The 25,918-nt window shown below is 31.9% G+C and overlaps 2 protein-coding genes across 6 annotated transcripts in view; both read left to right on the forward strand.

Moving 5' to 3' along the window:
- The window catches only part of LOC139807985 (uncharacterized), a 35,497-nt gene extending 13,395 nt beyond the window's left edge, over window positions 1–22,102 (forward strand). For 2 of the 5 annotated variants that reach the window (XM_071769539.1, XM_071769543.1), the window contains 19 exons: window positions 1,984–2,109; window positions 2,274–2,393; window positions 5,174–5,512; window positions 5,778–6,089; window positions 7,520–7,636; window positions 7,771–7,893; window positions 8,042–8,167; window positions 8,324–8,449; window positions 8,603–8,728; window positions 8,896–9,030; window positions 9,184–9,309; window positions 9,445–9,570; window positions 12,420–12,761; window positions 15,066–15,191; window positions 15,342–15,467; window positions 15,624–15,749; window positions 16,198–16,323; window positions 18,287–18,628; window positions 19,275–22,101. In XM_071769539.1, the coding sequence (XP_071625640.1) occupies window positions 1,984–2,109; window positions 2,274–2,393; window positions 5,174–5,512; window positions 5,778–6,089; window positions 7,520–7,636; window positions 7,771–7,893; window positions 8,042–8,167; window positions 8,324–8,449; window positions 8,603–8,728; window positions 8,896–9,030; window positions 9,184–9,309; window positions 9,445–9,570; window positions 12,420–12,761; window positions 15,066–15,191; window positions 15,342–15,467; window positions 15,624–15,749; window positions 16,198–16,323; window positions 18,287–18,628; window positions 19,275–19,305 (3,121 nt within the window). In that variant the 3' untranslated portion in view covers window positions 19,306–22,101. Of the gene's footprint in view, window positions 1–1,983; window positions 2,110–2,273; window positions 2,394–5,173; window positions 5,513–5,777; window positions 6,090–7,519; window positions 7,637–7,770; window positions 7,894–8,041; window positions 8,168–8,323; window positions 8,450–8,602; window positions 8,729–8,895; window positions 9,031–9,183; window positions 9,310–9,444; window positions 9,571–12,419; window positions 12,762–15,065; window positions 15,192–15,341; window positions 15,468–15,623; window positions 15,750–16,197; window positions 16,324–17,710; window positions 18,256–18,286; window positions 18,629–19,274 lie in introns of those variants that run through there. The other 3 variants (XM_071769541.1, XM_071769542.1, XM_071769540.1) reach the window with 2 other exon arrangements.
- A 1,525-nt stretch (window positions 22,103–23,627) lies between these two features.
- LOC139807987 (integrin beta-PS) overlaps window positions 23,628–25,918 on the forward strand; it is an 8,020-nt gene continuing 5,729 nt past the window's right edge. The window contains exons 1-2 of the mRNA XM_071769545.1: window positions 23,628–23,889; window positions 25,604–25,811. Coding sequence (XP_071625646.1) covers window positions 23,722–23,889; window positions 25,604–25,811 — 376 coding nt within the window. The 5' untranslated portion in view covers window positions 23,628–23,721. The remainder of the gene's footprint in view (window positions 23,890–25,603; window positions 25,812–25,918) is intronic.

The following is a 25,918-nucleotide window of genomic DNA, read 5'->3' on the forward strand; positions in this document are numbered from 1 at the left end:
TTTTCGAACATAAGCAACACATTGGCATCGAAAACTCAAAATACAATTTTTACTTTGGTTTTTTCTACCCCTATTTCATATATAATTCTTTTAAATTAGGTTGATTAGACTTAGCTTTATATGCGATCAAAATTATGGACTTTTGATCGCGTATAAAGCTGGGTCTAATCAACCATTGGCATCGAAAACTCAAAAAACAATTTTTACCTCGATTTTTTCTACCCTTATTTCATATATAATTCTTTTAAATTCGGTTGATTAAAATTAGCTTTATATGCGATCAAAATTATGGACCTTTCATCGCGTATAAAGCTCGGTCTAATCATCCAAATCTTAAAAAATTATATATGAAATAAAGATAGAAAAGACTAAAAAATATAATAAAATTAGAAATAGATCGATATCTCCAAATTTGCGGAAGTTAGAACAACCACGGACATTTCTAAAAAAATTTAAAATTTTTAAAAAAAAGAACCCCTTTACCGATCATCGCCAAATTCAATACCAACCTTCCTTGAATGATACTCTATCGATTAAAAAAAAACAACCCGATATCTCAATATTTACGGAAGTTAGAGCAACCACGGACATCAAATCTGCACATACACACACACACAGACATTTTTTTTAGGCGATATTTTAACGTTTTACAACGATCTGAACATATTGGCAGAAAAAACTCAAAAACCAATCTCTTCATTGGTTTTTTCTACTTTTATTTCATATATAATTTTTTTGAATTTGGTTGATTAAATCCAACTTAAACGCAATCAAAGGTTCATATATGAAATTCACGAAAACAAAGCTTCCTCTATGAGGAAGCAAAAAAATAAAAAAGTTAAACATTTAAACCTCTTTGCAATCAAAAATTTAAGTAAAAGAAACTGTCCGCTTTGCCGGACACCTCTGGGTAAAGCGGACGGGTCACTGAAACTGGTCTCCGTTTATTTCGCTTGGTCTGTTTTACATTTGTATTAAAAAACCATCTTAAAACAGAAAAAACAGCAGTCACAAATATGGCCCGTATTCATAATCCGTTCTAATTTCAAGACTTTCTTAAGTATAATGTCTTAAGTAATATGGCTCTGTGATTGATTTATGGACACTTTATGGCATCTTAAGATTGTACTTAAGACAGTTTTAAATATAAAATCTGACTATGAATACCAGCCTGTGACCGAAGAGAATATGGTTTATCCGCTATGCCCAAAAGACTTACTTAGCGTGAACTAGGAAAAGTTAAAATAAGCATGAGCAACAAGAGAAAAATTTTAAACTCCAGTAGAGTTTTAAAAACAGAGAATTCTAATAAAAAAACATTCATAGTAGTTAAGGAACAATTACTATTAATAATCAAGCTACGCTACCTTAGCGAAAATCGCAAGAAAACACAAAATTTATTTTTTTTTCATAAAAAACGCACGAGAGCAATTACGTTTTTTCGCACTGCCTATGGCATCGGCAATGACGGCGACCGGTCGCTCCTTCTTCCTGCAGAGACTCATATAGCGCTATATCTAATATAGATAAGCAAAAAAAAGCCTATCCGCTTTAATTGCCCGGGGGCATTCCTTAATATTATATGATTATATATATTTAAATATGTTTTTATACAAAACATTTTTGCTGGAATATTCTTCATCTCAACTAAAGCTAGAATAGAACAATTACGTTAAAATAGCATTTTTCCCTAATTTGATTTTATATCATATCGGTCGAGTTTCACTTATTTACTGTATTAATCAGAAATTCAGTTTAGACATTAATTGTTTGACATTAACATTACAGAAATTTGGGATATGAAACATTCTCTCCCTGTCGCTTTCTCTTCCTTCCTCCTTCTCACTCTCACTTACAAAACTTTACTCCATTACGGTTCACCTACAATAAGTACATATAATAGCATTAAGTAATACGTACAGTTGTAGTATTTTAATAATTATTACCTTTTTCTAATTTTAATCACACTACTTTTCTATGCAGACCAAGCACTTCAAGTTTAGCGGATAATGGTATGGATCCTTCTGCAGAACGTCAGAGTCAAGATATGTCTGGTTTGCCCGTTCAATCATTTAAAGAAACGACAGAAAAAACAGGCGCATTTAATGAGTGATTATTTGTTTTGCTTATATCATACAATATAACGATATCTTGATATTTAATTTTTTACTCTTTTACAAGATTTACAATTTTTTACTCTTTTGCAAGAAAGTAATTTTACAACGTTAATATTTTACATAATTTTGTTTCTAATTGCACCCTTTTCAATGTAGACCAAGCACTTCAATTACAACGGGTTTTGATACAAATCCTACTGCAGAATGTCAAAGTCAAGATGATTTGGATCCTCAAACATGTGAACAATCGCAAAAAGAAACAAGGGCACGTATTGGGTAATTATCTGTTTTGTTTATATCATACAATTTAATGATATCTTACTCTTGAAATACTTACTCTTCTACAAAAGATTAATTTAATTTTATCTAAAATATCCGTACAAAACATACCTTTTTTGAAAAAAGATAATAAAATGCGCCAGGTATACGTGCTTTATACACAATCTTCATTTTAAAAAATTTTGATCTAATTTAGTCATATAACTTTATTTGTGTGTCTTGCTACAAAAACAATTATACTCGAAAGTTTGCATCAAGTGAATGAGATAAATTAGTAACATCTGATTTCTTAAATGATGTTTCTTTATTACTACATATTCGTTGTGTATGTATTCTAAAAAAAAGCACGTACACAGCAAATATAATAAATATCTAGTAAAGAACACGTACACAAAAACTATAATAAAAATAAGGTATAACATTTAGAAATATAAAAAAGATTTTTTATAATATAAAAAAATATATAAAAAAGATGTAATATATAGAAAAATTTTAAGAGAAAAAGAAAAAAAAAACAAAGCTTTCTCTATGAGGAAGCAAAAGAGGCGGAAAAGGCAAAAGAGAAGCAAGATTAAAATGGTGCAAATTAGAAATTTGCACTTGGCTTCCTCTATGAAGAGGAAGTGACGTCTTAAGATGCTAATACAGCCCTCTGATTAGCTGATGACGCCTTAAGACTTAAGACGATCTTGAATATAAGACCCGACTATGAATACCGGCCTTAAAGAACTATATAAAATAGAAATAGAGAAGACTGAAGAATATAACAAAATTAAAAATAGACCGATATCTTAAAATTTACAGAAGTTAAAGCTATTACAGACATTTTTCTAAAAATTAGGGACCTTTGATCGCGTATAAAGCTGAGTCTAATCAACCAAATCTTAAAGAATTGTATATGAAATAGGGGTAGAAAAGACTGAAAAATATAATAAAATTAGAAATAGATCGATATCTCCAAATTTGCGGAAATTAAAGCATAAACAAACATTTCTGCAAAAATTCAAAATTTTATTAAAAAAGAACCCCTTGATTATTAGCAATTTTTATTAATTCTATATATTCTTCAGTTTTTTCTACCCTTATTTCATATATAATTCGTTAAGATTTGGTTGATTAGTTCTGGAGTTATAGAAATTTCGGTAAATTTTGCACATACACACACACATACACACATACACACATACACACATTCACACATACACACATTCACACATACACACATACATACATACAGACATTTTTTAAAATTGCAATTTTTCGACGTTTTAGAACATTCTGAACACATTCAGAAAAACAAAAAAAAAATTTTTTTTAACGAAAACAAATTTTCCTCTATGAGGAAGCAAAAAACATTATTAAGAAAATCAGATGTTACTACTAATTTAATAATCGATTCACTTGATGCAAACTTTTGGGTATTATTGTAAATATTTTAAAGAAACATCAAAGGTTACTGAATTATCATATTCACTTGGTGCAAAATTTCTAATATTGTTTTTTCATCCAAGGCATGTAAAGTCGATACTCGAATCTATCGAAGTTTATTGTTGTTGCTTTTCCGCGATGTCGATTGGTTTTCTCACTGCGCTTACTTCATGAGCAGCTGTCATCGTATATTTTGACAGTTGTATTGTATGTAATGTTAAGGTGGTTCATGCATTACTTGCAAGTCAAATAGGCAACTATTCTTATTAGTGATAAATAAGTGTGATTTTTGTCCGTAAAAATCAGCATATAATTAGATTTATTATTTATGACATATTTAATGTTATACGACCTCTACGTAATTAAAATATTGAGACAAAAGTCACATCTTTTACTAGAGTTGTGAGCCGTGTGAATATATGTACAACAGCAGCGCGGCAACGTTATATGATAAATAGAATAAACAATGCATGTTAACATTATTTGGACATTTTATAACCTCATTGTATTAAAACTTGTTTATTCAGTATTGCAGATCTTGATCAAACTTAATTTTAATTCTCTTTAGAAATGGACGAATATTTTTGTTTCACTCTTTGTTATTCAGCGTCCAGAACATGGTAAACGTTGAATGTTTTGGGATATGCGCTATACTCATCAGCTGACACATGCGTTGCCAAGCTGCCGCTAATGCCGCTCGAGTCCAGCTGTCAGTTCCGTGTTGTCAATTTAGTCAATCGAAAATTACGTTTTATTATTATATAGTACGGTCAATGAACTCGGGCTTCGTCCAGTATCTTGCAAAATGTTTATTGCATCGTTTCGTCAGTTTTTGGTTCGTTCATCTATTTTTGAAATATTGTAATTTTTGCAGCATAAGTGCTTTAGCCTCGTTTTTCGCAAGAGGGGCTTCCCCCCCCCCCGCGTTAAATTGGCAAAGTTTACGGACATCTCCGGAACCAAACGGTTAAAAAATCCGAAATTTTACAGACACACTCTAGGAACGTTAATCTTTCATGTCATATGACATTTTCCGGGCTAACTACATTTGACCTAAATGCATGAACCACCTTAAAGCTAAATAGTGCACGCGAAGCGCGCGTCTGTGGTGTCTAGTATAGTAAAAAACACAAATAAAATTATAACATCAAATATTATTCAAAATTTTTTTAACTTAAATTTTGTAGATTTGTACGTGATCTGGTAATTAAGAAAATTTAAATTATATATCTATATAAACATACACTCTAATAAAAAAAAACCTCTTTTTGATCTTTGTGAGAAATTCTACAAGCATTTTTTAAGGCGCTCACTGTATCACATTTAGTATGAGACAATCTATATTACAGGACTGTTATAATGGCACCGAAAAGAAAACGCAGCAAGCAGTGGAGTTATTTCGAACAATTAAAACCTTCGTTGGTAAAGTGCACAATCTGTAAAAAAGAAATTAGGATACCTCAGCCAACAAGACGCTCAAAAATGTTTAGAGCACACTTATTAATTAGACACGGAATATTTCTCGATAATGACACACTACCTGCCGACTTAAGGCAATATTACTCGGAGTTACCGGGACATAAGGCAAAATGTAATGATTGTGGTAAAACAAAGTCTATTTTAACAAATATTGCACATTTACGAAAACATTTAAGAAGACATTCCACAAGAATCCTGAATCGAGATGAGTAAGTACACATTCAAAAAATTATTAAAATACTGGAGACTATAAAATAAATATAATAATAAAACATAGCTAAAAAAACAATCAAATAAAAGTTTTTATCAGGGCACCCATGTAACACTTATTTGCAATTTCGATCATAAATGTGCCTTTCAAATAATAATAATAATATTTCGTAATAATATTAATATTTCAATTATTTTGTATATATAGTTTAAATAAATTTGATTCGCTTATTTTCACGTTCTTTTATGCATAAAAAAACGTAGGGAGTTTTGGAATTATTTCGAGGAATTAAAACCTTCGCTGATAAAGTGCATGACCTGTAAAAAAGAAATTCAGATACCTCATCAATCAAGACTCGTGCCAATATTCAGAGCACACTTATCAATTAAACATGGAATATTTCTCAATAATGACACTTTCGCACTACCTGACGATTTGAGGCAATATTACTCGGAGTTACCGGGACATAAGGCAAAATGTAAAAATTGTGGTAAAACAAAGTCTTTCCTAACAAATATTGCACGTTTACGAAAACATTTAAGAAGACATTCCACAAGAATTCTAAACCGAGATGAGTAAGTACACATTCAAAAAATTATTAAAATACTAAAAATTATAAAATAAATGTAATAATAAAACAATCAATAACTAAAGAAAATTGAGCAAATGAAAGTTTTTGTGAGAGCATTCATATATTTATTAGCAATATTGATCATAAATGTGTCTCTCAAAACGTGCTAATAATAATTTTTCCATTATTTCGCATTTAGTTTAAATAAATTTTGTTAAAGTTTAATTTTGAAAAAGATATGTGTAATACATAAAAAATATATCATAATTTGACCGTAGATGGCGATTTAGTTTAATTATTTGATTGCATATCATAACGGTCATAGAATTCGCTCGTGTTACTGCAAAAATATAAACTGCATGATTTATACATAGTTCTTAAAGATATTGAAATTAATGTGCGAGAGTATGTATATACAGAGTATTTTCTACTTAATCACAAACGAAAAAATATTCATACAAACAAGTACACGTGTACATATACGTACACAAATAACGCAAACACATACATGAAGACACTCAACATTCACAAATACACGCGCATATGTACTCTTTACATATAAAAGAAGGCATCAGGTTATCTGAAAGAGACTCTGGCAGACACTCAGATTCTATGACTTCAGAGCCCCATATTCTTTTATCTTTCAATTTTCTATGGTTGTGACACGGCAGACATATGTTCAGAATCACGAAAACTATAATAACTCAGGACGAAGCAATTGGGTATTGGCAGAGGTCCCTTTCTATAACAAACAGTTTTTTATGTATCAAAAATTTTATATTTTTATGGTTTTAATTGGTGACCGTATATGTCTTATGTTTAAACGCGTACTCACATTAAGACAACCTCTATTATAAATTATATATTAAGAAAGACGTTTCTTTCAGGCAGCGTAATTACAAAAAATTTCAAAAATTTTTATGCCAGCAATAAATAAGTGAAACACGACGGATATAATATACAATCAGATTAAAGAGGAACGTCGTTGTAATGCACAAAATATTATAAGTTTAACTCGGAAGATACGCCGTTTTACAGTCAAGACAGAATTCGGTAGCTTAATAAAATTATTTGTGTGAATTTATGTACATTTCTTTATCTCAACTAAAGCTAGAATAGAACAATTACGTTAAAATAGCGTTTCTCCCTAACTTGATTTTATATCATATCGGTCGTGTTTCACTTATCTATTAATCACAAATTTAGTCTAGACAATAATTGCTTGACATTAGCATCACAGACATTCGAGGTATAAAACATTCTCTCCCTATCTCTTTTTCTTTCCTCCTCCTACTCACTCTCACTTACAAAACTTCACTCTATTACGGTTCACCGTCAATAAATACATAATAGTATTAAGTAATACATAAAGTTGTAGTATTTTAATAATTATTACTTTTTTTCTATTTTTAATCACATTATTTTTCTATGCAGACCAAGTACTTCAAGTTTAGCGGATAATACTATGGATTCTTCTGCAGAACGTCAAAGTCAAGATACATCTGGTTTGCCTGTTCAATCATTTAAGGAAAAAACAGGCGCATTTAATGTGTAATTATTCGTTTTGCTTGTTATACAATATAATGATAACTTGATTATTAAATATTAACTCTTTGCAAAAAAATAATTTACAACGTTAATGTTTTAAATAATTCCATTTCTAATTGCTCCGTACTTCAATGCAGATCAAGCACTTCAAGTTCAACAGGTCACGATATGGATCCTAATCTAGAACGTCAAATTCAGGAAATAATTGATTTTGTTCTTCGATCTGAACAATCGAGAAAAAAAACAGGGGCACTTGATGGGTAATTATCTAATTATTTGTTTTGTTCATATAATATCACACAATTATAATATCTTATTATTGAAATATTTATTCTTCTGCAAAAGAATAACTTATGACGTTAATATTTAGTATAATTTTATTTCTAATTGCAACACATTTCTATGCAGACCAAACACCTCAATTTCAATGGGTATTGATACGAATCCTGCTGCAGAATGTCAAATTCAAGAATCACCTGGTTTGCCCGATCAATTATTTGGACAAACGAGAAAAGAAATAAGCGCATTTGATAAGTAATTATTTGTTTTGCTTATAACTTATATCATACAATGTAATGGTATCCAACTAGTTAAATATTAACTTTTCTGCACAAATATAACTTACAACTGTGACATATTTAATAATTACTTACTCTTATTTACTTTTAATCACAACACATTCCTACACAGACCCAGCACTTCAAGTTCAGTGGATTATAGTATGGATCCTACTGCAGAACGTCAAAGTGGAGAACTATCTGGTTTGCCAGTTCAATCACTTAAAGAAATGGCAGAAGAAACAGGCGCACTTGATAAGTAATTATTTGTTTTGCTTATATCATACAGTATAGTAATATCTTGATATTTAAATATTTACTCTTTTGCAAAGTAATGATTTACAACGTTAATGTTTTAAATAATTTTTACTAAAATATTTTCTATTTCTATTTGCACCGTATTTTAATGCAGACCAAGCACTTCAAGTTTAGCGGATTATAGTGTGGATCCTTCTGCAGAACGTCAAAGTCAAGATACATCTAGTTTGCCCGTTCAATCATTTAGAGAAACGGCAGAAGAAACAGGCGAACTTAATGAGTAATTATTTGTTTTGCTTATATCATACAGTATAGTAATATCTTGATATTTAAATATTTACTCTTTGCAAAGTAATGATTTACAACGTTAATGTTTTAAATAATTTTTATTTAAATATTTTTCATTTAAATATTTTCTATTTCTATTTGCACCGTATTTCAATGCAGACCAAGCACTTCAAGTTTAGCGGATTATAGTGTGGATCCTACTGCAGAACGTCAAAGTGAAGAACTATCTGGCTTGCCCGTTCAATCATTTAAAGAAACGACAGAAAAAATTCAAAAAACAGGCGCTCTTAACGAGTAATTATTCGTTTTGCTTATGTCATACAATATAATGATATCTCGATATTTAAATGTTTACTTTTTTGCGAGAGAGTGATTTACAGCTTTAATATCTTAAATAATTTCTATTTACATATTTTTCATTTCTAATTGCACCGTATTTCAATGCAGATCAAGCACTTTAAGTTTAGCGGATAATGGTATGGATCTTTCTGCAGAACGTCAAAGTCAAGATACATCTGGCTTGCCCGTTCAATCATTTAAAGAAACGACAGAAAAAACAGGCGTTCTTAATGAGTAACTATTAGTCTTGCTTATTATACAATATAATGATAACTTGATATTTAAATATTTACTCTTTTTCAAAAGAATAACTTACAACGTTAATGTCTTAAATAATTCCATTTCTAATTGCACCGTATTTCAATGCAGATCAAGCACTTCAAGTTCAATGGATTTCAATACGAATCCTTCTGCAGAACGTCAAAGTCAGAAAACAGTTGACTTGGGTCCTCAAACGTGTGAACAATCGAGAAAGGAAACAAGGGCACGTGATAGGTAATTATTTGTTTTGCTTGTATCACACAATATAATGACATATTATTATTAAAATATTTACTCTTCTGCAAAGGATAATTTATAACGTTAATATTTTATATAATTCTATTTTTAATTGCAACACATTTTGATGCAGACCAAGCATTTCAAGTTCAACGGATTATATGATACAAACCCTTCTGCAGAACGTTAACATACTGCAGAATAATCGTTGGCTTCTGTATTGTCCGCGTTTTTTTATTTGCAAGTTAATATATCATAGGTTTTATATTTCCATGGTTTTCATGTAATTGTAAAAAAGGAGTGATATCCGTACAAAGCGTACCTTCTTAAAAAAGTAAATAAAATGCCAGGTATATGTGCTCCATACACAATCTTTATTGAAAAAAAATTTGATCTAATTTTGTCATACAATTATAATTGCTTTTTTTCTACAAAAACAATGATACTCGAAAGTTTGCATCAAACGAATAAAATAAATTCCCAGATAGCAAAGCGTGTCTGATCAAAATTGCGCAAACCTGTGATTGCTTATGATGCTGACAACTTGCCGTACATTTGCTTCAATTGATGTCGAGTAATTCAATATTTGAAGCAACACGCAGGCAATATTGGATATATGTATTGCCAGCAATTTGTCGGCAAGAGAACAGCATCAAATTTACTTCGCGTTGCTAGCAATATAACAGCATTGTGTGATCTTATGAATTATTAAAGCAACATGACAGCTACAGCTCGAATTTTGAATCAGACGATTTTAGACCGCAGCATATAAGTTGCCAACAAGTTGCTGGCAAGTAGTTGTACAAAATTGTCATATCGTGAAGGCATCAACTTGCCGACAAATGCGGACTCAGTTGCCACAATTCTGATAGCAACACATACTATGTTGGCAACATGCCACAACAATGTAGACACGTTGCTGTCTGCGTCTTTAAGAAAATCAGATGTTACTACTAACTTATCCTATTTACTTGATGCAAACTTCCGAATATTATTGTAAATATTTTGGAGAAACATATAAGATGTTACTAATTTGTCATATTCACTTAGCGCAAAAATTCTGATTGTTTTTATAGTAAAAAACACAAATAAAATTATAACATCAAATATTATTTCAGAATATTTTCCAATAATGAGTTCTATAGAGCACGTACATTTGATTATTATTGACGTTATTTATATTTTCAGAAAAATGTAATTTTTGTATATCTGTACGTGATCTAGTAATTATATAAATTTGAACTACATATCCATATAAACATACGCCCCAATAAAAAAAAATTATACTTCTTTTGCTTCCTCATAGAGGAAGCTTTGTTTTCGTGAATTTTGTATATGAACCTTTGATTGCGTATAAAGTTGGGTCTAATCAACCAAATTTAAACGATTTATATATAAAATAGGGGTAGAAGAAGAGATTGGTTTTTGAGTTTTTGATGCCAATATGTTCACAGTGTTCTAAAATGTCGAAATATCGCATTAAAATCGCATGTCCGTATGTGTGTATGTGCAGATTTGATGTCCGTGGTTGCTCTAACTTCCGTAAATATTGAGATATCGGGTTGTTTTTTTTAATCGATAGAGTATCATTCAAGGAAGGTTGGTATTGAATTTGGCGATGATCGGTAAAGGGGTTCTTTTTTTTTTAAATTTTAAATTTTTTTAGAAATGTCCGTGCATGGTTGCTCTAACTTCCGCAAATTTGAAGATATCGATCTATTTCTAATTTTATTATATTTTTTAGTCTTTTCTATCCCTATTTCATATATAATTTTTTAAGATTTGGATGATTAGACCGAGCTTTATACGCGATCAAAGGTCCATAATTTTGATCGCATATCAAGCTAACAATAAGTCTAATCAACCGAATTTAAAAGAATTATATATGAAATAGGGGTAGAAAAGACCGAGATAAAAATTGTTTTTTGAGTTTTTGATGCCATTGGTTGATTAGACCCAGCTTTATACGCGATCAAAGGTCCATAATTTTGATCGTATATAAAGCTAAGTCTAATCAACCGAATTTAAAAGAATTATATATGAAATAGGGGTAGAAAAGACCGAAGTAAAAATTGTTTTTTGAGTTTTCGATGCCAATGTGTTGCTTATGTTCAAAAACGTCGAATTTAAATTTTTTGAGGATCGGTTTTGAGGATTGGCTACCCATCAAATAACTTAGGGTAGATTGAGGCAAATCGGATTAATATAAGTTGTAAGACAATTTTTGTTAGTATTTTATTTTAAACGAGCAATTTTATCGTGCTAATTAGTAATCCGATTTGCCTCGATCTACCTTATACATTTTTTAGGCAGAAATCGGTAACCCTTTCACTAATCTTCGCCAAATTCGAAACAACCACCCTTTAATGATACTTTATATATAAGATTACGTGTATGATTTGTACACTTTTTAGGCAAAAATTGGTAACCCCTTCACCGATCATTGCCAAATATTCAACACTAATCTATCTTTAATGATACTCTATCCATAAAAAAAGTGTGCAAGTAGAAACTTGCACATTGCTTCTTCATAGTTTTTAAGTGAGCAAGTAGAAACTTGCACATTGGTTCCTTATAGTTTTTAAGTGTGCAAGTAGAAACCTGCATTGCTTCCTCTATGAGGAAGCCAAATTAATAAATATCTACTAATAATTATGCATACAAAAACAGGCTTCCTCATAGAGGGAGCAATGTGCAGGTTTCTACTTGCACACTTAAAAACTATAAGGAAGCAATGTGCAAGTTTCTACTTGCTCACTTTTTTACCTTTGTAAGAAATTCTGCAAGCGCTTTTTAAGGCGCTCACTGTATCACATTTAGTATCAGACGATTAATCTTTATTACAGGTCAGTCATAATGGCACTGAAAAGAAAACGCAGCTTTTTGTGGAATTATTTCGAGCAATTGAAACCTTCGCTAATAAAGTGCGCAATTTGTAAAATGGAAATTTATATGCCTCATCTATCAAACAGCACAGCAATAATGATAGGACACTTAAATAGACATGGAATATTTTTCAATAATGACACTTTCACACTTCCTGACGACTTGAAGAAATATTACTCGGAGTTACCGGGATATAAGGCAAAATGTAATGATTGCGGTAAAACAATGTCCTTCTTAACAAATATTGTACGTTTACGAAAACATTTAAGAAGACATTCCACAAGAATCCTGAGTCGAGATGAGTAAGTACACATTCAAAAAATTAATAAAATACTAAAGTCTATAAAATAAATGCAATAAAACGATCAGCAGCTAAAGATAAAACGCGAATACAAGTTTTTATCAGGTAATTCATATAATATTTATTTACAATTTTGATCATAAATACGTTTCTCAAATAGTAATAAAAATAATATTTCAATTATTTTGAATAATTTAAATAAATTTGAGTCAATTATTTCACGTTCTTTTATGCATCATAGATATAGACCAGAAATTTAAATTAGATGTCTATTTGGTTGACATTAACACTGTAGAAATTCAAGACAGTTTCCTAAGTAAGTAAACAAACTTGAAGGGGATATTTTTTGGCTTACTTGAAAAAGAAAAAATTGTCTAAACATGTGTCTTAAACTATATCGTTTTCAAAATACAGGATGTCAAAATTGTGAAAAAAAAAAAAAAAAAAAAAATGAAAACTGAAAATCTAGAAAACGTTTAAAGATATTTCATTCAAATTTAGTATGCGTATATGCGGTATTAAGAAATGTATCTTCCAGTACCGATGAATTATTTTTTAACCTATCTGGGGCATGTGTTTTTGACACCATGTGTTTTGAAGACAAAGTAGTTTAGAACACATGTTTATAGGACCTTTTTTTCTTAAAATAAGCCAAGGAATATCTCCTTCAAGTTTGTGTACTTACTTAGAAAACACCCTGTATAAAATGTATAATATTATACCCAGTTCTTATAGGTATTCAAATTAAATAGCTCAATTTAATAACATCTATATAGCACAACTCAAATCTGCCATCCATATATTACATAAATGATTAATAATTAATAAAAAATTTTATTAGCCAACAATTAACGGTTCTTTATCATTTGAATATAGGTGTAGGTCAAATGTCAACATAGTGTAGGATTAATAAATAAATACTTGTAGAGTCGGAATAAATGATTAACGTTATATGAATATTTATTTTGAGCAAATTTATAAATTAGGCAAATAGTTATGACAAAAGCGATGCAATGAATATATAAGTAATGACGGACGATACAAATATGAACTCTTATCGTCTCTTATCTTAACTCTATCTCGTATCCCGATTACTCGTATATAACTCGCTAAATGTCTCGTATCTCGGACGAACGTAACTCTTAATACTGTCTTACTCGTTAGTGAACGCGCGACGTCACTCTGTATTGCTCGACTTGCTCTCTCCGACTGACTGACGATCGGAGCGGTCGTCGCGCACAACTTTGCGAAGACGTTCGATCCTCGATTATCGATTATCGACCGGGCGCGGAAAATAATCCCACAATAGTGATATTGATTATTCGTTATCCTTGAAATTATTATTATATATAGCACCAACCTAATTTATTCTGACATATTCTACAATTTTTCATGAGAACATTCTATCATTTTCTACCGTTTTAATTTGTAACCGTATTCGTCTTATGTTTAAACGTGTACTCATATTAACCGCGTTAATTGCTATAGACGAAAATACTCGCGGACGACGATCGTCCGTCAGACGCTTCGGACGAGTTAATTCGTTTGTTTAGGAAACTACTCAGACTCTCAGAAGTCAAATCGTAAGCATTGTAATGTAGCTCTTTGTGTTGTTCTATGCTTTCAAATTTATCACACAGAAAAACAATTCAAATACATTGGTATTTTTTCTTTACGCATTTCTTCTTTTTACTTCTTTTCTTACCTCAAATATCAAGAAAATAAAACATTAGTTGCTGTTGATTAAACATTCTCGATTTTTAATCATATTTGTAGTCAAATTATGAAAATTTGCTTGACAAACTTGCGGTCTAAGTTAATAAAGCGTCTGACAGGCAATATCGTCGAGCGAGTATTCTCTAAAGCAGTTAAAGGATTAAGGCAGTCTCTATTATAAATTATTTATTAGGAAAAACGTCTCTTTCAGTGACGTTACTCAAGAACGTCATTGTAACGTAAAAAAATCACAAGTTGAATTAGGGAGATACACCATTTTACGGTCAGGACAGGATTTTAGTAAAGTAATAAAATTATTCGTGTGAATTTATGTACATTTCTTTCAACTGCAACTAGAACAAATCAAGCTAGTTGTTTGATATTAGCATTACAGAAATTTGAGGTATAAAACATTCTCTCCCTATTTTTTTCTCTTTCTTCCTCTTCCTCATTCTCACTTACAAAACTTCACTCCATTACGGTTCACCTACAATAAGTACATATAATAGCATTAAGTAATACGTACAGTTGTAGTATTTTAATAATTATTACCTTTTTCTAATTTTAATCACACCACTTTTCTATGCAGACCAAACATTTCAAGTTTAGCGGATAATGGTATGGATCCTTCTGCAGAACGTCAAAGTCAAGATACATCTAGTTTGCCCGTTCAATCATTTAAAGAAACGACAGAAAAAACAGTCGCACTCAATAAGTAATTATTCGTTTTCTTATATCACACAATATAATAATATCTCGATATTTAAATGTTTACTTTTGCGAGAGAGTAATTTACAACTTTAATATTTTAAATAATTTCCATTTACATATTTTCCATATCTAATTGCACCATATTTTAATGCAGTCGAAGCACTTCAACTTTGACGTGTTGTGTTATGGATCTTTCTGCAGAATGTCAAAGTCAAGATACATCTGGTTTGTCCGGTCAATCATTTAAAGAAACGGCAGGAAAAACAGGCGCACATAATGAGTAATTATTCGTTTTTCTTATATCACACAATGTAATAATATCTTGATATTTAAATGTTTACTCTTTAATTGCGAAAGAGTAATTTACAACTTTAATATTTTAAATAATTTCCATTTACATATTTTCCATTTCTAATTTCATCGTATTTCAATGCAGATCAAGCACTTCAAGTTTAGCGGATAATGGTGTGGATCCTTTTGCAGAACGTCAAAGTCAAGATACATCTGACTTGCTTGTTCAATCATTTAAAGAAACGACAGAAAAAACAGACGCTCTTAAAGAGTAAGTATTCGTATTGCTTATATCATACAATATAATGGTATGTTGATATTTAAACCTCGGAAAACACATAGGATCAATTTGACCCTGTGTTTTTTGTCAGAAAAATTTTTAGCCAGAAATATTAAAAATAAAAAAAATAAATTTTTTTTCGTAAATTACGTTTTTTGTAAATAATTCCAACGGCATTTTTTATTTATATTAATTGATTTAACAATGTTCCAAGCTTCCAAGTACATCTGGAAATTTTTTCAAGTTGATTGCACTCGTCAATTTAAAATGGTAGACGATCAAAGTGTGTGTAGGGTCAGATTGACCCAAAGTGTTCTCCGTGAATAAAAAAATATATGTGTTCTCCGAGGGTTAAATATTTACTCTTTTCCAAAAAAATAATTTACAACATTAGCGTTTTAAATAAGTATATTTCTAATGACTACGTATTTCAATGTAGACCAAGCACTTCAAGTTCAATGGCTTATAATACAAATCCCGCTGCAGAATGTCAAAGTCAAGAAACAGTTGATTTGGATCCTCAAATGTGTGAACAATCGAGAAAGGAAACAAAGGCACGTGATAGGTAATTATTTGTTTTGCTTGTACCACATAATATAATGACATTTTATTATTAAAATATTTATTTTTCTGCAAAGGATAATTTATAACGTTAATATTTTATATAATTCCAATTTCCAATTTTATATAATTCCGATTTCGATGCAGACCAAGCATTTCAAGTTCAACGGGTTATGATACGAATATTTCTGTAGGACGTTAACATACTGCAGAACAATCGTTGACTTCTGTATTGTTCATGTTTTTAATTTATCAAAGGTTTTATCTTTTCATGGTTCTCATGTAATTGTAAAAGGAGTAATATCCGTACAAAACTTACCTTCTTAAAAGAGTTAATAAAATGCGCAGGTATACGTGCTCCGTACAAAATCTTTATTGAAAAAAAATTTTTAATTTTTAAACTTATGCGAGACTGTCAGTTTGTTCCTCACTTCCATCGTGTGAACATGTTTCGTTTTGTAGCTCTGTAATTTTGGTATTTCGTGTATGCCACTTTGATATTGTGAATTTCGCTTGTATGGTACGCAATACGAATTGGAGCCATATCATGGGACATTCTCTGTGTAAATAGGTACTCTTTTTTTTACTCGTTTTGCTGTGCATCATACTTATTTTCTGTTAATTTCTAGTCTTTCATGTATGATGTTTCTGCCAAAATTTCATAAGCATTAGACAGAGAGTGAGAGTATTTTGTTGGATTACTTGATAAGGATCCTGGGTTGAAACGTTGTGAAGCTATTATGTATTGATTGCCAATTGTTTTTGAGATAAATATATTCTCTTTAGACAACAATTTTGATTTAATTTTGACATATAATTTCATGTATGTTTCTTGCTACAAAAACAATGTTACCCCAAAGTTTGGATTAAGTAAACAAGATAAATTAGTAACATCGAGAATTTTTTAAATAAAGTTTCTTTATTATACTTGTTGTATACGTGTTCTGAAAAAGAACACGTACCCAACAACTACATATAATAAAAAAACATCATTTAGGAAAATCAGATGTTACTACTAATTTATATCCCATTCACTTGATGCAAACTTTCTGATGTCATTGTAAATATTTTATACAAACATCAGATGTTACTAATTTATCGTATTCACTTGGCGCAACAATACTAATATTATAGTTTTATAGTAAATAACACAAATAAAATTATAACATCAAATATTATTTAAAAATGTTGTCCAATAATGAGTTGGAATAAAGCACGTACATGTGGTTATTGGCATTATTTACTCTTTTTATAAAAATGTGACATTTGTATATCTGTACGTGATATGGTAATTAGGAAAATTGTAATTATATATCTAAACATACGCCCTAATATAAAAAATCCATATCTTCTTTTTACCTTTGTGAAAAATTCTACAAACGCTTTTTAAGGGGATCCTATAGCGAAGGCCGAACTTCCTCGACGTCGGTAATGTCAACATTTCTAATCCTGTTTTCTATGTTATATATCTATGTCTGTCCGTGTCTAACCAGAGGCATCTGTCTTTGTTCGATTGCTGCGCCATCTCTCGCTACACGCAACACTGCTTATCCTGTCAACCTAAATGTGCTTTTGCTTAATAAAACTTCATTTTACGGAATCTTTTTTTCTAGACGTTGAATCTTAGTTTTATTTACTCGATATTGTTCCTACATGTTGTCCCTACGTCGCCTTGGTGTCATTATATATATATAAACTGCAGTAATTTTGTTATTGTCGCCAGATGACAGTTGTATGTGCCCAAATTAGTAAAATTTTTAATTTTTTTTCGTTCCCGATATGAAATCGTACAACGCGATGTAGATTTTTGTGCGTACTTTAATTCTAGACCAAAAACTTGCAATTCTGTAAAGCCAATTCAAAAATTCCTTAAAATGAAAAAATGTCGGTAACTACCGCCACTATAGGATCCCCTTAAGGCGCTCACTGTATCACATTTAGTATCAAACGATTAATTTGTATTACAGGTCGGTTATAATGACACCGAAAAAGAAACGCAGCAAGTTGTGGGATTATTTCGAGGAATTGAAATTTTTGCTGGTAAAATGCGCAATTTGTAAAATACAAATTCATATGCCTCATCCATCGAACAGCCCAGCAATAATGATAGGACACTTAAATAAACATGGAATATTTTTCAATAATGACACATTCACACTACCTAACGACTTGAGACAATATTACTTGGAGTTACCGGGATATAAGGCAAAATGTAATGATTGTAGTAAAACAATGCCTTTTTTAACAGATATTATACGTTTACGAAAACATTTAAGAAGACATTCCACAAGAATCCTGAGTCGAGATGAGTAAGTACACATTCAAAAAATTATAATTATTAAAATACTAAAGACTATAAAATAAATATAATAATGATAAAACAATCAATAGCTGAAAAAACAAAAGCGAATAAAAGTTTTTATCGGGGCACATATGTAACACTTATTTGCAATTTCAATCATGAATGTGCCTCTCAAATCGTAATAATAATGAAGTATTTCAATTATTTTGCATAATTTAAATAAATGAGTCGCTTATTTACACGTTTACTCATACATCATTCATATAAACTAAAAATTTAGATTAGATGTTTATTTGTTTGACATTAATACTGCAGAAATTTGAAGCAGTTATACAGAGTGTTTCCTAAGTAAGTGCACAAACTTGAAGGGAATGTTCCTTATATATTTATGTATTTTTTAAAAAGAAAAAGTCCTCTAAACATGTGTCCTAAACTACTTTGTTTTCAAAATACAAGATGTCAAAGTTGTGAAAAAAAATGAAAATTTCGAAAATCTGGCTAACGTTTAAAGATATTTTATTCATAAAGGTTTTGTTACACATTGACGAAGTGTGCTAACAGAATTGACAATAACAAAGTATGTTTCTCATTTGCGGCCTTTTAGTAAACATAATTTGTTGCAGACATTTGCAGTTGCAGAAAATTTGTTATAGGGGAGCTGAACGCAGCAGAGTGCAAGAGTAAAGGCACATCCCGTGTGCGGCGTGTGTTCCTGCAATCCCGGTTTTTATAAAAAACAATGTGAGTGCGAGGGAAACGACAATGGTGCTGACAAATCGATCTCGATGACCGACTGTAAACCCGACAATCAAACCACCGAGATCTGCAGCGGTCATGGTACATGCAAGTGGCGTCTGAGATTGCGACAAACGACCAAACAACCCGCAAGAACTACGGAAAATATTGCAAATGCGACAATTTCGCTGCAATTGCCTGCCGAAAATGGTATGGCGAGACGTGCGATTGCAAGGAAACAAACAGCACATGCATCTCGCAAGAACGTTGAGATTTGCAGCGGACGCGGCAAGTGCATCTACGGCAGCTGTCACTGCCATGAGCGGAATAATATTCGATATTCCGCACAACATTGCGAGACGTGCCAGTGAGTGTCCGCGCGTAATAAAGGAAATGATCTGGGAAGTTTATTGTTGGAAGAAATCGTTTATCGATAAGACAACATAAAAGAAGGCTCGAGATGTATGAATGTTTTTACATTGACATTTCTATACTATTCGACTTACCCGCATACAGGAGGCGATTCACATGCAATTAACATTATTGTGCATAACATACACATAGTTGAAAATTTAGAAAGTTTTCTACGAGAAGAGAAAAAGTTACTAAGTTGATTACATCTATTTATTAATTTTATTTAAATCTTATTTAATTTGATTTTTACTTTAGAAAATGTACGTTTCAATCTGTATGCATATATAATGTTCTACAGTTTTTAAGATATATAAGTAAAGGCTGTTCTTCCGAAAACATCCGTGCTCCGATTTAGGTGAAACTTTGTGAATAGATTTCTTTTAGATAAAAAAAGACATATTTTTGCGACTCCAAAGTTTAGCAACTTTTTTAACATCTTTAATTTACTGCCTCCGCGCAGACATTTTACAGGCGAAACGAGGTGCCACATGGGTTTTACAACTTTCCACGCGTGGAAAGCTCACGTATGTATTTTGAAGGCACACTATGTGTCTAGTTTATTAATAGTGGAGCCCCCCGCAGAGGGGTGGAACCTACTGCCTCCACAGTCTCCACGCATACACTTTTCACGCGAGACGAGTTGTCACATGGTTTCGTGGCGTGCTTTACGAGCTCGTTTATATATATACATATACATAATGAAACATTATATATTCTCTAGTTTCGCCAATAATGTTTATATGTTATTACTTTGACGGGTATAACTTATGGTTGTTTACATTACTTGAGAGCTGTTTTGGTTTGTTATTATACTTAGTTTGCTCATAATATATTGAGTTAATTCGAAAAAATATTTTAAAAGTTTCTAAATTTTGAAGTCGCAAAAAATCTTTTTGGTACATGTCTTTTTTATCTAAAAGGAATCTATTTACAAAATTTGACCTAAATCTGAGCACGGACGTTTTTGGAAGTTTCGCCATGACGTTTGGTATCTGCAAAAAATATCGTACAATATTACCAGCACTTTGAAACAAAAGCGCACACAATTACTTTTTCAACATTTTCTGCGGAATATAAGGCCAATCTGGGGCATATTAAAAAACATAAGTGGTCGAATTTAGGCCGGAAGAAAATTGGCCAATCACTCGGGAATTGTGGAAAAGATAAGGCTACGATGTTAAACTCTCGGCTGTAATTGGTCATTTGACTTACTGCTTGAGTCACTCTTTACATTTTTCTATATGTGTAGGGGAGACCGGGGCGAAGTCATCACTATTTTTTCGGTGTCGATTTTTAACAACAAATCAAATAATTTTAGTAAAATGTGGTATACCGTTGTAAAGAGTAAACCCTTGGCTACAAAATTTATACAAACATTTTTGGTCTACGTCGTTTTGTTCAACTAGTATACAGTGAAAACGACAAAGATGCAAAAATTAAAATGTCAAAATTGCCGGGGCGGAGTTGTCACTCCATTCTCGGACTAAATTTTAAATGAAAATTTATAATTCCGATCATGAAAAATGATAAAATACATTTTATTAATTATTTTTTAATAAAAAAATGAAAACACTAATTAAAAACACGATGGCGGAAAATAATTACAAGAAAAGCGCACACACTTATGTGCCCTACGCTCGCACGTTTCTCACCAGCTTTATTCTGTCATCTCTGAGCACACGCAGCAGATATTATCCAAGTCCTCGCCGGAATCCGACCACTGCTACTTCTTTGACTTTGATGATTTTCGCCAAAAGCCTCCATGATATGGTTTGGTGACGACTTCGCCCCGGACACAAGTTTCAAGTTTGGTCGCTCATAAAATATTAGAAATCAATGAAAATAAAAAAACTTTTTTACTGGATTCGTGTTCAGCATGCATTATTCGTTAGAATCACTTACTTTGAGATTCGGAGAGACAATAATATTTAAGATATTACAAATTTTCGACGCGCAAAAAATATATGCTTTAGATATTGCGTTTGTTCGACACTAATATATAGAAATAAATCGTAAAATAAGAAACAGACACATTTAATTTATACAATAACAATTAATAAGATAATAGATATTTAAGAAAACAATTCATATATTTTTTTTAACTTGCAATTAATCAAAGAAGCATAAATTGATTACAATATATAATTATATTCCTCATCTCTCATATATGTTAATCACTCTCATTAAAAATTAAACTTACTAATACTAATATTATAAAATTTATAAAATTAATTGTTATTAATAAATTAAAGAACAGTTTCTATATGTATAAATTAGTAAACTAGTAAAAATGTATTAATCACAACAATTAATAAATTATGTAACAGCATAATTTGTAGGATATGTAAAACGAATATACGAAATGTATAACAAAATTGTGTATTAAAGATTATGAATAAAGTTGCTGCAAGTATCATTTAATTTGTTTTTTGGAAAACATTTTAAACGTGATTATAAAATGTTAAACAATATATTTATTATTTATTTTAGTATTCTTATTTCTACGAAAATCAGCATCACGTTTGTATTGCAATTAGTGCATGCATAATTATTTTTTATTTTTTATGTAATATATTAAAACAGTTTTAGTGTGTACTATATACACATAATAAAAAAAATTGCTGTCGAATTTTTTGCGTCTGCGAACGTATTCCAGAAGAGAAAAATGATATTTTTTGGTATTATAATATAGTACATATGATAAAGTCAAAAAATTCCAATCAGAATAAAAATAAAACCTGTAGATAAAAAGTGCACAAAGTGTAAACGGTGCTGGGGGCTGGGAGATCATTGCAGTTTCTCTCTTTGCGTGTTATCTGTCGGAAAACTCAAGAATAGTTCATTATTAAAACGCTAGATGGCATCAGACTGATCTTTTTAAAATATTAAATAAATTCTCAAGTTATAAATTCTACGAGTACGCAATACATGACGCAATACATAATGCAATATATAATGTAACGTAATAATCTTATGCTGACTCTTTTCAAGTATATAAAACTATTTTATGTACTTTATATGAATAAGAGAAATGTATATATTTATTTTATATGTAGGATATTTTAAAATATGTGAGAGTAATTTCTAGGATGAATTCGAGTTTGAGGAGCAAGAATAATGAAGATTCGCATTTGTCATACTTGTTTCCGAATTACAGATATATAATTGTTTTATATTTCAATAATTCTCGTTATAAATTAAAATAGTATAACCGATTTCACTCAGCTGTTCTTTTTCTTTGTATTTCATGTGTGATTTCACTGACTGTTTGTAAATACTAATTGTAAACGCTAGTTCAGCGATAATACAGGAAACAGTAATGTTATATTGACAGCATTAGTTAACAATAGTCTAATTAAAAATAATTGATAATCTTAATAATTTAATAACAGTATTAATGAAACAAATATACATCTGCATGCTCTTAATAAAATGTTACTTGTCCCATTAATATTGTCGTTGAATTAACAAGATTAATTTTTGATTAGATTAGCTTATAATGCTGTTACAACAGATCATCTTTTTCCCGCGTATATATGCAAATTTTCTTTCACCCCTCCCTCTTTTTCCATCCTTATTGACTCCAACCGATCTACGATCATGCTTATTAAACATCATTAATTATACGTCATTTATTTATTTCGGTTGCGATACTTGCGAGATGCCCGCGTCAAGAGAGCGTAAAGAGTTCTCAATTAAATTTCAGCAAAATTAAATTCGTCATCGTTCTGGTGCCGCGGGGAACTCAATCACCGTTCCCAGGAAAAACTGCCGGCGAAGGTGGAGCGAACTAACCGATTACCTAATCACGCGCATTACCACGACGCGTTTTATCTCGGAGTCATTTCCGCGGGATGCCGCAGTATCCTTTCGGATCGGCGAGCGTTCGTGTCGCGACTCGCCTCGCTCGCCTCGCTCGTGAAAAGTAAACGTTCGACGTTAGGGGAAACGATGGCACGGCGGACGACTATCATCGTCCACCACCTCCTCCTCCTCGTGACGGCGCGTCTCTTCGTGGCCACGACCTCGCAGCATCGCGACCGGGAGAGCCTCTGCGAGTCACGGCAGACCTGCGCGAGCTGCCTGCAAACGCCGCGATGCGTCTGGTGCTCCATGACGGTAATGAATATTTATAAGCGCCGTTAACGAGCGGTCTACTCTCGCTAGAGATGACACGCGGTGAGAATAAAGGAGAGAGAACCCCCTTCCCCGCGGAAGGAAACGTCGGAAAAGATGCGCCCACCTGTGATTACACCCTTACGACGGCGATGGACCCGTTCGCCAAAGACGTTGTCCGCGTTCCTCGCCGCGCCGGTGATTCATACGCCGAGTCAACTCACGCGATTTATCACTGTTCGCATGACTGTTTCGCGCGCGCTTATAGTATGTACAAAAACGTTTCTTTCGTCTTTTCTATCAGTTCTCTGATATCGAAATATAATCCGGAAGAGAAAAATACCATTCGCGCCCAACTGAATGGAATATACACATATATCCTCGCATATATCCGATGTGTTTTGTGAGAAATACTGGAGGATCTGTTTTTGAGAAGCTTACGTCATAATAAATATTGAGACTTAATTGACTATAACTGGCAATCTTTATTAATAATATTCACAAATTTCCTACTGAGAGCATAAAACCTCGCGTCTTGAGATGTCTGGATACCTTTATCATTTCCTTGATTGTTCCAGAACTTCCCGTAGCTTAAAACGAACTGTCCGAACTTCTTGCCGGGATGCTCGGAATAGATCCAATTCTTTTCTTATAAATCATCGCTGAACTTCTCGTCCAGATGCACCTCCGTTGTAGCTACGGAGAGGGCTAGGAGAACGACGAACGCGCAGAGGGACCGCATTATCGGCCAGTTTGTCGTGGCAGCAGGTACATTTACGTCGTCGTCGCGGCGTCGGTCTCCTCGGACTCACGTCGTCCTTATCGGCGTCCGAATAATGCGGTCCCCCTGCGCGTTCGTCGTTCTCCTAGCCCTCTCCGCGGCTACGGCGGAGGTGTATCTGAACGAGAAGTTCAGCGATGATTCATGGGAAAAGAATTGAATCTATTCCGAGCATCCCGGCAAAGAGTTCAGAAAGTTTGTTTTAAGCTACGGAAAGTTCTGGAACGATCAAGAAAATGATAAAGGTACCTATCCAGACGTTTCAAGACGCGAGGTTTTATGCTCTCAGTAGGAAATTTGTGAATATTATTAATAAAGATTGCCAGTTATAGTAAATTAAGCCTCCTTATTGTTATTTATCCACTGGCGAAGAAAATTTTCTCACTGTATAACTGTATAATAATAAATTCTCACTGTATAATAATAAATATTATTATCTGTTGTAATTTATTAAGTTATAGAAGAAGAAGAATCTGATCTTTTATTAGTTTAAATTATATAGATGGAATAGTTACACGCATCAGAAATTTATTAACCGTAATATAATTCACTCGATGACTGTCAGTTTAGATTAAACAATTGCTTATTAATAACTGTTTAAATTAAATAAAGCTTTTTCATATGTCATGTGAATAAATACAATAATTACCAACTTCAAGATACTTGAACAAAAAAATGATAAACGTTGAGAGTTATCAATGATAAAATGTGAGCTTTTTTATCGCACGTCTTTCGTTACACGTTGCGTGCATTAAAATGTTTTTTTAATTTAACAAAGCGTGAACATTTTTTTATCACACGTTGTTTGTATCGTTGTACGTTGTAAATTTTTTTTAGTTTAAAAATTTTAATTCAAATAACGTTTTTAATTCAAATAACTTTTTAAATTGTAATAGATGATGATTGAGTGTTTTTGTGTGTTCGCGGCTTTGTAAGGTATCCAAACAGAGTGTAAGTGCTCCTTTGCTGCGTTGCGTGTCCAAACAAACGTATTTGAAAGAAGGCGACCTTTGGTGTCAACCATCGGCTGTGATATATCATGAGAATACGATGGATATCTTGGAAAATCGACAGTTATCCTCGATCAAGGATAAAGATCCCGTCCAAGTTCAACCGCAGAAGATAAGATTACGTCTCAGGCCAGGTGAGAAAAAGATTTCACCAAGATCTACTCTTTCATACGTTATAGATCTCACGTTTCTTTGCAAAAAATTATGAAACATTAATACATATTTCTAACAATATATGTGT

The sequence above is a fragment of the Temnothorax longispinosus genome, chromosome 2 (genome assembly GCF_030848805.1).
Source record: "Temnothorax longispinosus isolate EJ_2023e chromosome 2, Tlon_JGU_v1, whole genome shotgun sequence".
Taxonomy (NCBI): domain Eukaryota; kingdom Metazoa; phylum Arthropoda; class Insecta; order Hymenoptera; family Formicidae; genus Temnothorax; species Temnothorax longispinosus.